The sequence below is a fragment of the Helianthus annuus genome, chromosome 17 (genome assembly GCF_002127325.2).
Source record: "Helianthus annuus cultivar XRQ/B chromosome 17, HanXRQr2.0-SUNRISE, whole genome shotgun sequence".
NCBI lineage: Eukaryota > Viridiplantae > Streptophyta > Magnoliopsida > Asterales > Asteraceae > Helianthus > Helianthus annuus.
In genome coordinates, this window is record NC_035449.2 from 72,268,267 (window position 1) to 72,282,718 (window position 14,452).

The following is a 14,452-nucleotide window of genomic DNA, read 5'->3' on the forward strand; positions in this document are numbered from 1 at the left end:
AACAAGAAGAAAGTGCCTAAGCGGGTTGATTTAACCGGGCAAGTAAGTGCAGTTTTAAATGGGGAGCTTCCTCCTAAGCTCCAAGATCCGGGCACGCCATTGATTAACATACAAGTTGGTAATTTTCAAATGGCTAAGGCGTTACTAGATCTTGGAGCCGGGGTTAGCATTTTACCGGGGGGCTTATATGACCAATATGATTTTGGTCCGTTAGCAAGGGTGGAGACAACGGTTGTTTTGGCCGATTTGTCTCATAAGCTACCTCGGGGTATGGTTCAAAATGTAATTGTAAAAATTGATGAGTTTTATTACCCGGTCGACTTTCTAGTCTTGGACTACTCGTCCGCAGACCCAAAACAACAACAAAACGCAATTTTGGGTCGGCCATTTTTTAGCACCGCACATGCCGTGATTGATTGTAGATTTGGTACGGTCGACATGACTTTTGGGAATCGAAAAATGCGTTTGAATGTTTTTACTAACAATTCTAATGCTAATGGTGTTGATGAGTGTTTCATGGCAGATATAGTTGACGGATGCAACCCGCATGAGTATGAGGAGGATGGTTTGGATGTTTGCCTGTGTGATTTTTCTGAACAGGTACATGCTTATGCACTCCGGGTTGAAGAGGAAAAGCAAGATGCAATGGCTTTGAAAGAAGGTAGACCACCATGGACTCATCAATTTGAAGGTTTACCGGCGGAGATAGATTCGGGTACTAAACCATCATTAGAGGAACCGCCAAAGTTATAACTTAAAGACTTGCCGAGCCACTTGAAGTACGCGTTTTTAGGGGATAATGACACTTTACCGGTCATTATTGCCTCTAATTTGGAGTTGGCACAAGAGCAAGCATTGTTGGAAGTCTTGAAAGAAAACAAGGGAGCTATCGGATGGACGATTGCCGATCTCAAAGGAATTAGTCCATCCATTGTCATGCATAAGATCATTACCACCGAAGATGCAAAGCCGACACGAGAAGCTCAAAGGCGATTGAATCCGAACCTAGGGGAGGTAGTTAAAAAAGAGGTAATTAAATGGTTGGATGCGGGAATCATTTATCCGATTTCGGATAGTGCTTGGGTGAGTCCCACCCAAGTTGTGCCTAAGAAGGCCGGCATTCAAGTAGTCAAAGATGAAAGTGGTGAACAAATTGCCACCCGACCGGTTACCGGGTGGCGTGTATGTATTGACTACCGAAAATTGAATGCCGCCACTTCTAAGGATCATTTCCCGTTACCTTTCATCGACCAAATTATTGAAAAATTATCGGGTCAAAAATACTACTGTTTTTTGGATGGGTATTCGGGTTACAATCAAATCGCAATACACCCGGATGACCAACACATGACCACCTTCACTTGTCCATATGGCACCTTTGCCTTTCGGCGAATGCCATTTGGCTTGTGTAACGCTCCGGCAACTTTCCAACGATGTATGATGAGTATCTTCTCGGACATGGTTGGGGAGTCGCTCGAAGTATTCATGGATGACTTCTCCATTTTTGGCACTAGTTTTGATGCTTGTCTCAACGAATTACAAAAAGTGTTAAAAAGATGCGTTGAGAAAAACTTAGTGCTAAGTTGGGAGAAAAGTCATTTCATGGTGCAAGAGGGCATTGTGTTGGGCCATGTAATTTCTGAAAGGGGGATGGAGGTGGATAAGGCAAAAATACGGGTAATATCATCTTTGCCACCTCCGAAAAATGTTAAGGGTGTAAGGTCATTCTTGGGACACGCGGGTTTTTATAGACGTTTCATTAAGGGTTTTAGTGTTATCACCAAACCCTTATGCAACTTGTTATTAAAAGATGTCCCATTTGATTTTACTAACGAGTGTATGCAAGCTTTCACTGTTTTGAAGGAACATTTGGTCAAAGCTCCTATCTTGCAACCACCAGATTGGTCGAATCCGTTCGAGATAATGTGTGATGCAAGCGACACCACTATTGGTGCAGTTTTGGGTCAACGGGTTGATAGAAAGCGGGTTGTGATTTACTACGCGAGCAAGACTTTATCCGAAGCACAACTTAATTACACCACAACCGAGAAGGAATTATTAGCGGTGGTGTATGCTTTGGATAAGTTTCGCTCGTATATTTGGGGGAGCAAGGTGGTGGTTTATTCGGATCATAGTGCGGTCCGATATTTGATGGAGAAAAAGGACGCGAAGCCTCGTTTAATTCGGTGGGTATTATTGTTACAAGAGTTCGATCTAGAAATCCGAGACAAAAGGGAAGTGAGAATGTAGTAGCGGATCACTTGTCTCGGATTCCGGTGGAAGGGATCGATGATATTAGCGAAATCAATGAAAGTTTTCCCGACGAACAACTCTTAGCCGTTTCCACCTTTGTTGCACCGTGGTATGCTCACTATGTCAACTACTTAGCCACGGGTGCCATCCCAAGTCATTGGACCAAGAAGGGTCGATAACAATTTATGGTTCAAGTGAAGCAATATATTTGGGACAAACCGGATCTTTTTAAGAGTGGACCGGATCAAGTTATATGAAGGTGTGTGCCTGAGACAGAAGTGTTGGAAATTTTGACCCATGCTCATTTTTCTGCATGTGGAGGTCATTTTAGTGGGCACAAAACAGGCTATCGGGTTCTCTCATGTGGGTTTTATTGGCCCACAATTTTCAAGGATGCATGTGAGTTCGCTAAAAATTGCATAAATTGTCAGAAAATGGGAAGTATATCGAAGAGGGATGAGATGCCGTTACAACCAATCTTGGTTGTAGAGATATTTGATGTATGGGGTATAGACTTTATGGGTCCCTTCCCGAATTCGAATGGCTTCCTATACATTTTGGTAGCGGTGGATTATGTCTCGAAGTGGATTGAAGCTATTGCAACACGAACAAACGACCATTCGGTTGTTTGTAAATTTGTTCAATCCAACATTTTCTCTCGTTTTGGCATCCCGCGGGTTATTATAAGTGATGGTGGGTCGCATTTCAAGAACTTCAATTTCGGAAAATTATTGAAGAGGTATAGCGTGAATCACCGGATTGCCACACCTTACCATCCGCAAACGAGTGGACAAGTCGAAGTGTCCAACCGTCAAATCAAAGAAATTCTCATGAAGACGGTAAGAACGGATAGGAAGGATTGGTCGAGTAAGTTAGACGATGCATTGTGGGCATACCGAACGGCCTACAAGACTCCTATTGGCACAACGCCTTACCGGATGGTGTATGGAAAGGGTTGTCACTTGCCAATGGAGCTAGCGCATCAGGCACATTGGGCAATTAAAACGGTAAACGCGGATTATGACGAGGCGGGAAAGTTGAGAAAGCTACAATTAAGCGAGATAGAAGAAATTCGGGATGAGGCATATGAATGTGCATCGGCGTATAAAGATAAACTCAAGAAGGTGCATGATGCAAAATTGCGAAAGAAAACGTTCGAAGTGGGTCAAAAAGTTTGGTTGTATAACTCAAGACTCAAGATGTTTGCGGGCAAACTTAAAAGCAAATGGATGGGCCCATATGTCGTTCGGAGAGTTGGGAGGTTTGGAGATGTAGATATCCAAGATGAGCACACGCTAAAACAACAAACGGTGAACGGTCACCGGCTGAAGCCATACTTGGAAGGGAACGACATCAATAACTTGGAACTTGATAAAGCTGGTTACATCTTATGCCCGGTTGACGATGAGCAACCATGAGAGGTCCAGGTTTGGTAGTGTACATAGTGGTATTTTGTTTTGTTTTGTTTTGTATAGTTTGCATAATTACCGTATTTCCTTGAAATCCGTGTCTGAAACAAGTGTGGGGATATTCGGGTCACGAATTGCTCTAACATTGTGTTGAGGACAACACAGGACTTTTGAGGGGGTAGGGTGATTTTTACACATTTTTTGAAAAATTTAAAAACATAAAAAAATTGAAAAAACTTGAAAAATATAAAAATTATATGTATAAAAATCACATTCTAAGCGAAACAGGAACTCCCAGATATCCCCCGTAAATTACGGTAATACCGTAATTTACGGTGGAAGTAAAAAGTGTGTGGTCTTTACGGTGAATCTCTACTGTTTTACGGTAGAAGTTTATGTTCAGGTTTCACCATAATTTACGGTCTGACCGTAAGTTACGGTACGCAGTATAAGCCAATGCGGTGTTCCGGTTTTGCATGTATAAAAAAAATTATTAATTAATAACATCTGATTTCGTGAATAACCCCAGCCACTCAATTTCATTTCACTTTATTATCTATCTATCACCATCCATTTCTTTCACAAAGACCCACAAAATCCATCTTCTTCTCCAACCTTCAACTCTCCATAACCTTCTCAATTCTTGTCCAAACTAAGTAAAATCGGAGTCTATCTTGACTAATTTTTCACGTAGTTTCTGATTTTGCCAAGAGATTTACAAGAAAACGCAGTTTTTGAGTCCGAACTTCAAACCCTAGTTTCGAAATTTTGGGGCTTTTTGAAGTTTTTGCCTCATTTGTGTTTCTTACATCTTCAAACAAGGTATGGAAGTTTATTTACTATATTTTGATGATACATTGTGAGAATGAAGGTTATTTAGGTTATTTGCCCATACCCACTTGCTTGTTCTTAGATATGGTAATGAAATTGGTTATTTGAACATGGTTATGGTTATAGATGTGGGATTTGTAATTAAAGTAGTGAACTTTTGGGAATCTCTACATTGTAGAGACATCATGCCCAAATTTTAAAGAAAGAAAAGATTTATAAAAAGCTTTGGTTCACTAACATCTACAACCATAGTAACAAGCAAGTGTGGGGATATTTTAGAGAAAAGAGTCTAATCTTGTTTCGTTTGGTTGTGTTGTTTGCTCTAATGTGTGTAGGAAAGTCGTTAAGACGAAAGAAAAAGCGGGATCTAGTTCGTCTTCATCATTAAAGGGAAAGGTAAACAGCCGAAACAACAACCGAGAAAGAGACAATATTTGGGCCGAGTGGATGAAAGTGAAAGTGAGGAAGAGATGGAGTTGGACCCGACTGAAAAGCCGATATGGGATTCGGGACCATTGGATGAGCAACCAGAGGAGTGGCAAGCAACACTCTATCATGACCGTATGAATAAGTTGAAGAATAAAGCAGCGGCTTTTATATGTGAGAGGGACGTTCGAGAAGTGGAGTTTGGTCAGTTCGGGGTGTTTGACAAGTTCCGGGCTCTAGGTTGGGAGTCGGCACTTAGTTGTTTTGACAAAGATAAGAGCAACCTGTTTATGACCGAAATCCAAGAGTGGATGGCAACTCTTAAGGTTAATCAATATGACAGGCCATCACAAATGAAGCTAACGGGTATTGTGAATGGAATTCCGGTGGAGATGTCGTTTGACACGTTGAAGAAGCTTGGGAAATATGACAGTCTTCCAGCCCGTGATTACCTGATACCGACTCTTGATGACCTCCTGGTTAAACCGGAGAAACATGTTCGATGGAATGATATGTTGGCAGCATTGTTTTTACCCGGAAAATACAGTGGTATTCTATACCGGAAGAACTTAAAAATAGAAGCTAAATTGTTGCTAGCAATCTGTGTTCTCAATGTTATTCCACGAAGGGGGGACAAAGAGCAGGTGAGGTTCCCAGAGGTACCTGTTCTATATTCGCTAATGCATGGGTCTCCGCGTTTTCCGATACGCTATCTGATCATGAACCACTTATGGATTTGCCGGAACAAATATGGAAGGGACATTGTACCATATTGTCGAATCATAACGGGGTTAATGAAGCAACAAAAAGCTCTTACGTCCGAGGATCGGGGGCAACGAAAAGGCATCAACCGTTTACGTTAGACAAGATGTGGAGTGGTTGGACGTATACACAATCGGAGCGGTATTATAAGCTTAAGTCCGATGGGCAAAGATGGAGAGCGCTTAAGGCGGGTGCTAGAGATTTGTTACCGGGTGAAGAGGATGAACCCGAGAGTGAGGCGGAGATCCCAAGTAGGGATGAAGATTATGTTGAGCAACCACAAGGTGGTTTGAATTTGAATGTGGGGCAAGGGGGCCCAGGTGGAGGTTATGGTGGTGCTTTCTACGACTATGCGGGGCGATCTTATGTGCCCGGGTGGGCTTATGAAGGTACCATGCAAGAGGTGATAGCAAATCAACGTCCTCCGGCTTCCGTTTTTGAAACTTGGTCGGGTCCGGAGCGGACGTTATATGATCAAAATACCATGATGAGTGCAAGCATAGAGCGGTCCTTGAAACAAAACCTTGATCGTAGTGAGGCGTGGAATCGCACCTTTGCGTATTCCCAAGAGGTGGAAATGAATAATCGGTATCACGATGATCAAGAGAGAAGGATGCATGCAGACTGGCATGCCGGGAGGCCAGTGGTTGTGGATCCACAACATGTGGACTATGCCTCGCTACCACCTTATGATGGGAGTGTGTCGCATCCGACTCCACAGCTTCACCACTCACAATGGATTGATCCGAGGCAACAAGAGGGAGCCCAACAACAACAAGGAGGGAGTAGTAGCGGCTCATTTGCGTTTGGAGAATGGAACGACATGATGTCTTCCATCTTTGGACCTCTGGGACCGCGCTATTATTAGTCAGGTTGTGTTTTCCCTTTGTATATTTTGTGCATATGTGTTAGTTTGTTTTGTTTTGTTTATGGTTGGGTGGTGTATGATTGTTATGTCGAGTTTGGGATGGTGCTTGTTGGTGGTGTCATGTGTTTTAAAAAAAAGTAAAAAAAAATCATAAAATGAAAAATCCAAAAAGAAATTTGTGGTTTGAGATTTTGAGCTTTTGGTTGATGTTGAATGAATTTTGGTGATCAAAGCCTCCTAAAACCATACATTGGGGGCAATGTATCCCAAGTGTGGGGATGGGGGGAAATTTTTGGAGATTTTGAATTTTTTTTTTTAAATCAAGCGAAATATTGTGAGAATTTGAACACCTTAGATTAACCCCAAATGGTGCACCAGCAACCCTTGATACCCTTTCATTCTTGGTGAGAATTGAAGCCACATTTGTATATAAATAATGCTTATCTTTGAGGAGAGTGGCTACGGGTGGGGGTACATTAGAACTTGTGCTTGAATGCGTTTTGAGTCCTTAGTTAGACATGAATGTGAAAAGGATAAGGGCATCTAGGTAGCCTCGTCTTTAGTGTGTGTGAGTGTGGGATTTGGGGGGTTGGACCTCATAAGTTATATATATGAGCATGGTTGCAAGAGGGGCGGGGGTTTGGACATTTAGTTGCCAATTTTGTGCCTAAAAGCCTATCGTTTGTTACCCCTAGCTACTTACTTAAAAATTTACCCAATTTGACCCGGTCTTTTAGTGCTAGTAGTAGTAGTTTGAGTAGTATAATGTAGATATGTTTGATGTTTCATTGTATGCTTGTTTGCTTTGCTTGAAAAAAATGAAATAAAAAAAAGAAAAGAGAGATGTTTAGTTGTCTTGTACATAGTAGTTTAGATTGTTAGTGTTAGTTTGATTTATTATGTAATAAAAAGACCGGGTTAAGTTTTCGCTACTTCATATATGTTCCATTTCCCACCTTTACACCTAGCCACGTTACAACCTCGAAAGTCCCTTTGATTTGCATTCATGTTTAGCACTTGTAGGAGGAGGATCGATCTAGGTACAAGCCTATAATTGTGCAACCACCCATTTGCCTTTTGTGCGTCTAGCGTATCTTTGCTAGTGTTGACTTGTAGCCGAGAGGAGAGATTTAGAGAGGGGTGTATTGTTTAGGGTGTTAAAAAGGGGTTAGTAAAAGGATTGCATGTTTTTGCTTGGTTTAAATTGATCACTTGTATTGAAATTGATTTGATGAGTTGCTTGGGACAAGCAACGGTTAAGTGTGGTGATGTGACGGGTGGTCCATAGGACAACCCTTAATCATGTTAAAAGACGAATTAATCCTTCACTTAATCGCGTAATTGTCTTGAATTAGATGACTACGGTTGCTTATGTTTCAGGTGCAGTTTAGGAGCTTAAAGCGGAGAAAAACGCAGCTTTGGAAGGTTTAAAGATGAACGGGTCATGTGAGGAACAAAAGATGAAACAAAAGACAAATTTCAGGCTACCACCGTAAGTTACGGTTTCACCGTAATTTACGATGGACTTGAAAAGAGCCTGATCTTCACCGTAAATCAGATAACAATCACCGTAACATTATTATGTGCACCGTAACTTACGGTAGAACCGTAAGTTACGGTGGAGGCTGCGAGAATATTGTAACTGCCATCATTTATGCAGTTTTATGATGTCTTTTCATGTATTCTCATCATTGGTCGATTGGAGAACGGCATTGGGGGTGATTTTGGCTATCCTTTCTTGGTTTTGAACAATTGCTAACATTCGGTTTGTGAATTCAATTTGTATGAACATTGAGTTTGTTGCTATGATGATTCACCAAGCTATGTGTGGCTAAACCTTTCGGTGATCATCTTAGGTGAAGGTTTCTCTTGAACTTTTGTGTGTTTTTTTTCTGAATTTCTAGAATGATAACTTGCGTTGCTTGAATATCATGGTGTATGCATAATTGTTTGTAGCTTGTTAATTGATAGTGCAATTTATAATCTCAATCGTACGTTCTTGGTGCCGTTGGAAATCGAGATATCACGGGAAGGGTTAGGGTTGGTTATTGATTAATTGATCATCGGGAAACAACCTCGCGTTTATATAATCCGAGTACTTTGTTCCCTTTTATCACTTCGATTATTTATGCACGAGTTATGTCTATGTAACTCTTTCTGGTTGGAATTTCACACAATTGTTTAAAGAAACTGAATCCTAAGATGGTCATTGTTCTCTCCTAATCTGTTTTACAACCAACATTTGATTTGCAAATAGTTTTTAATTTAGTTTTCTAAAACAACAATCCAATTCATTGATCTTTATTTTCTGCAAATTAGGTTAATTGTAGTTTAATTGCAAAGCTATAAAATCAACACACTTTCCACATACTCCCTGAGTTCGATACCCATTTACCATTGTCTATAGTTGTTATTGGGATTAAATTTGTGTGTACCTACGACAGCACGTCAGTTGCTTTTGGACAGTTCCAAGTGATGTGACCAACTTCTTGACATTTGTAACAGGTTCTTATCTCTTTCCTCTGATGAGCTTCAGTTTTCTTCTTTTCAGCAAGAAATTCCTGATTTGACTGTCTCCAGAATGAGCTCTTCTTTTCATCCTCAGCAGATTTACCTGAAACAAATTTTGTATTTTTAGAAATTTTCTCATTTTTATAATTTTCTGGTGAAACAAAACCAAGACCTTTCTTTTTGAAATTACCGTTATGGTTTGGTTTCTTTTGAAAACCAGAACCAGAACTGTAACCTTTTTTCTTGTTTAACCGTTGTTGAACTCTTGAAGTGTTCTTTTTAGGTTTTTCAAAAAGATTTAAATCTTTTATTTCAGAAATATTAATTTCTGTCATTTTGAAAACCTTTTTGATCATGTCAGGTTTAACACCTCTTATTGGAAACTCTTTATCAAAATATAATTTGTCAGAATCATTCAAAGTATATGCAACTTCAAATGTTTCGTCATTCAAATTAGATTTTGACAACAAAAATTCATTACTATACACCCGTTTCCCCAACGATTTTGAACTCTTTTAAGAGGAACTCGAACTCCAGACTGACAAACACGAACTTTCGGACTCGGACTTTGACTCTGACTCCTCATCCTTATCAAACACCTGATCGACCACCCTTTTTATTAATTCGGACTCATGATCTGTGTCAGACGCCGTGAACGTGATGTCAATATTGTCTGGTAAAACATCGGTTATCTCGGACTCTAACTTTATATTGACTGCCCTTTTACTTGTTCCTCATTCGGTTTTCTAGGCGAATACCCATCCCAAATCGGAGGCGGACACTTGTTATAACTAACGCTCTGTTTCTTACCAGTATCCTTCTTCTTAGGCTTCTCATCATCTTGAAAAGCTTCCAAACCTGCAACAGTCGGATAAATTCGGTCAATTATATAATCAGAACTCGAATAACTTCTCAGTAATCGTCTGATTCTTTCATTTTCAGCTTTCTCAGTTTCCAACTCTTGTTTCCATTTCACGCATTCTTCAATATAAAAATTTATCTCTGTCTGCTTTGACATCATTGTTGCAGTCATCATTTTCAAAGCACCTTCTCTTTCCGAGTTTGCCTTTTGCAAACTATTCACAGTTTTGTTTAACACATCATATGATTCTTTCACATTCTTGACATCAAACAGCAACTTTTCTTTCAACTTTTCTAAATCACTAAACCTCTCATCTTTTTCATTACATTGTTTGCATGGTTCCAAACATGTAATACAAGGTTTTGTGATTTCAACAATCGTAACTTCATTTATTTCTTTTGCAGCTTCAACTATCTTCTCAACAACCTTAACTTCATTTATTTCTTTTGCAGCTTTTCTCTCTTTAAGTTTCTTCAATTTATCTGCAAAATAAAATTCAAAACTGGCAGAAGATAAATGAGTTTTTATAACATTTATCTGTTCAATTTCTTCATCATCATCACTGCTTTCTGTTGAACTGTTTTCTGAAGAAACAGATTCTTCATCTTGACTTTTCTCTTCATCAGATAACACAGCTATCCATTCTTTCATCAACTCTGGCTTTTGAACAATTTGTGCAATAAAAGCTTTAAACTCCCCATTCTCATCCACATATTTATCCCAGCTAAAGCCTGGAGCCATTTTCTCATCATCTTGATCAATAATACCAGTATAAGCTTTCTTATTTGCATCTTCAATCATTCTGGCATGTGCAGTTTGTGGTTCCTTTTGTTGATGTGGTTGATGAGCAACCTATTGATATATGGCTTTTTGATAGTAATCATCTTTTCCAAAAGGATTCTCTGCTCCACTAGCTTTCTGATTTTTGCACTCTCTCTTGAAATGACCTTTCTCCCTGCATCGAAAACAAGTAACTTTAGATTTATAAAAACCCAAAGTTGAAACATGAGCATCTAAAAAATCATTTCTTCCTGTAATCATTTTGAACTTTTCAGCTCTTCTTAAGACACTAGCTAAGCACCACTTTATATCCATGAGTTCTAATTCTTCTGCATCGATCTGATCGTAATCTTCCTTTGTTAGCATAGGATTTCCAATTCTTCCAGCAATCAATCCTTCATAAGATTCCAAAGCAGTAACCAGTAATTCCATATGAATTTTAACAACTTCTCTAGAAAAATTCTGACCATTTTGAAGATGCAAAGCAACATTGCACTGAATCATATGTTCATTACCAACATTTGAACTTTGAACACTTGGAGGATTAACATTTGAAAATCCACTAGTGTTGATTGAACTTTGACTGACCGATCCGGATGAATTTCCTGCACTGAAAGCGGTTTGGATCTTTGGACTTGCTTCAACAGTTTGAACATTTCGTTTGTAGTACAATTTGATGTCTTGTTGATTGCTCGAGTTGTTCATTCTGGCAATCTTTTGCTGTTCAAGATCCTGTGCCTCAAGTTTTTCAATAAACTGTCCAATTGACAATCTACTAAACTCTCCTAAATTCTTTAAGATCATGAGATAAGTACCCCATTCTTTCTGTGGTAATGCGTCAGCTAACTTTTCAACCCATTCTGCTGGAGTTTTAGTAATTTTCAACTGAGACATGGTACGCACAAGATGACAATATCTCTCAATAAGACTCTTTGTAGTCTCCCCTGGCGCACTGGTAAACAACTCAAACTCTTTTTTCAGCAAAGATGCTTTACTCTTGAGCATTTCTATACTTCCTTCAAACTTTTTCTTAAGTGCTTCCCAAATCGAAAACGCACTCCCATCATGCTGAAGCAAAACAAATATATCCTCTTTAACCGCTTCTTGTAAAAGATTGATCATCATTTTCTCTCCTTTATAACTATCTCTCTCTTTGTCTGAAAATTCTGAGATGATTTTGTCAACATTCAAACCAGTCTGTGGTCTAACATATTGTGTTTCAATGCTTTCCCAACCTCTTAGATGGTTTGCCTGAACCCAGTTCTTAAATCTTTCTTTCCAGATAGCTGGTATTCTTCAATACCCATAAGCTTCGGGGGCTTTTGCAAAGTTTCGGTTTCATTCTCCAGGTTCATGTTTTGAGCAACGGTAGCCGGAGTAGTCGGAGATGTAGCAAATGCGTTGTAGAACTCTTCTGCCATGATTCGGAAAAAAATTTCATAAAGAGTCCCTTTCAAACGAGATTAGGTTTCAAACGAAAATACTCCAAGTGAGATTACCTGCACACTCAACTTCAAATGAAATTAAAAGTTCAAACGGAATCACCAAAAGGAATTTAATTCCGTGCGGAATTAACAACCAGTTCAAACGAAATTATGTTTTTGGAGCGAAATCACTAATTCCGTGCGGAATTAGTTAACGCTTTCAAGCGAAATTATGAACAAACGTTAATTTCGTGCGGAATTAAGATGCTATTCCACGCGAAATTAGGTTGACGTCATCATTTCGATACTAAATTTCAAACGAAATTACAAATATTTTCTTTTTTAGATTGAATTATGGTCCAATTCTTTCAAGGATTCTTTAGAACACTGTTATGCTTGTAATATGTGAAATTCAGATCATTTTAACCGTGAAAACTTGTTCAATTGAGAAAAGAAGGTGTAGAAGTAAGAAAATGAGATGAAATCAAGCTGAAATCTACAGAACTCCTCCTCCTAAGCTCTGATACCAATTGTAGGATCGTTGTCGGACCCGAGACGAGTCGATCAGAGGTGTTCTACACAATATGAAAGGCGGAAACAGACATATTGTGTGTGATTCAGCAAGATATACACTTTTAACTGTCTTTCTATTGATCTGGTAACAATTACAAGTCTGTAGACACTTCGACAGAGCTTTGCCGTCAGAAAACCCCAAACTAATCTCGTGCCAAATTAAACGATATCACATCTATTTATAGCCTGTCTAATTCCGTACAAAACACACTCATGCGGAATTACTACTAAATCACAAATACAACCGAAATTAACACTGCAAACGGAATTTTATGTAATTCCGTGTAGAATTACATCTTGACGTCTTCAAGCGAAATTAAGTCTTTATCTTGCTTTCTTGATCTTCGCGCCCTGAGTAGTGCAAGACTCGATACAAGACGAAGTCAGCAGACGTATGCACCAACAATTATGGAAAATAAATAAAGAAAGAAAAAGAAAGACTGTTAATATAAGGTTTATGGGCTTTTAAAAGAAACATGAATTTTAAATATACTTAACCAATTCTAACAGAAGTGTTGTGTTTTCTTTTATTCATTTGAACATTGATAACAAGTATTTAGAACATTGATAACAAGAAAGACTGTTTATGTTTCTCTTCTTTACTAAGCAACCTACTGTCGACATATTACAAAACCATTGTTACTGTGTTATGCGTTTGGTTTAATTATCTCAACAGTTCATTATACGAAATTTAAAAAGAAAGGAATTGAATCGAAGGAAGTAAGTATACCGAAACGATGAAGACGAAGGAGGTGTTCCGGTGACTTCGGTTCTCCGGTGAATGCTCCATGTTTTTCCGCCGAGCTCGGGCGATTCGCGGGTTCCGGTTCGTGCTCTGACGTGCGTCCCCGTTCTCCGGCAACACCTCGAGTGTTCCGGCAAGTGTGCAAAGCTATTCGAAAAGTGTTATAGTGTTGCGGTGTCGAGATGTGTCGAGAAAAGGATCTTGCATGGATGATATAATATAGGTGTGTCGGTCATCGATGATTAGGAAGGTTTCTTAGGCGGGAAATGCATTGGGATGGATTCACGGCTCGGTTCGTGATTGATCGTAAAAAGGAAACGCAGAAACAATGAACGAAATCCCGAAAATCAGCATGTTGCCATATGTTCCATCAAACCTTCGTTTGGGCGGCAAAGTTCTTTTTTTTTTCTTCATTTTTTTAAAGAATTCAAACATCATATGAAGTTATGATAACTAGGTATGAACTTTCATCAGCCATGCAACCATACAAATGCAAATGCAAATTGTAATATTTTGTATGTATAAAGGTGGTAGTGTTCAAAATAATTTTAATAATAATATGGTAGTTTCCATTATAAGAAGGAATTGAGTTTTAAATGTGTCACCCAAGGTCCCTTAACTTCTAAGGACCTAACTAACTAAATAGGTTAACTTGCTTACGTTATGAACTTATTTTAACCTAACAAAATTAACTAGATTTTATTTTATAAAAGCAAAACTTATAATTTTAAAGTTAATTAATTAAACAATTAAATAAATAACTAACCATATTTAATAACGGATTAAACTAACGATAAAATCTTTCAACGATTATTTATTTCGCGAAAAATTCCGTTGGTTCGAGGTTAGGATTCGAATTTCAAAACGGGTCGGATTTTGGATATCCGTTTTTTGACGAATGTTACATTACCTTACCAAAATCACCTTCTTTCAGATTTCGCAGTGCTTCAACGCTGTGGGTGTCACAACCCAACCGATGGAGGAAACATCGGAGCATGGCACTGAGCG

General features: G+C 39.0%; 1 protein-coding gene across 1 annotated transcript; it reads left to right on the forward strand.

Annotated features, from left to right (window-relative positions):
* The first annotated feature begins 3,221 nt into the window (after window positions 1–3,221).
* LOC110889010 lies at window positions 3,222–3,671 on the forward strand. Its single transcript, XM_022136502.1, has 2 exons — window positions 3,222–3,430; window positions 3,476–3,671. Exons 1-2 carry the CDS (start codon window positions 3,222–3,224, stop codon window positions 3,669–3,671), a joined length of 405 nt encoding a protein of 134 aa, XP_021992194.1.
* The last annotated feature ends 10,781 nt before the right edge of the window (window positions 3,672–14,452 follow it).

What these genes read in the sequence shown, in the direction of transcription:
- LOC110889010 (XM_022136502.1), top strand. Translation starts at nt 3,222, where the DNA reads ATGGAGCTAGCGCATCAGGCACATTGGGCAATTAAAACGGTAAACGCG. An exon ending in GAAGTGGGTCAAAAAGTTTG is followed by an intron (nt 3,431 to 3,475) that starts GTTGTATAACTC and finishes CAAACTTAAAAG; the next exon opens with CAAATGGATGGGCCCATATG.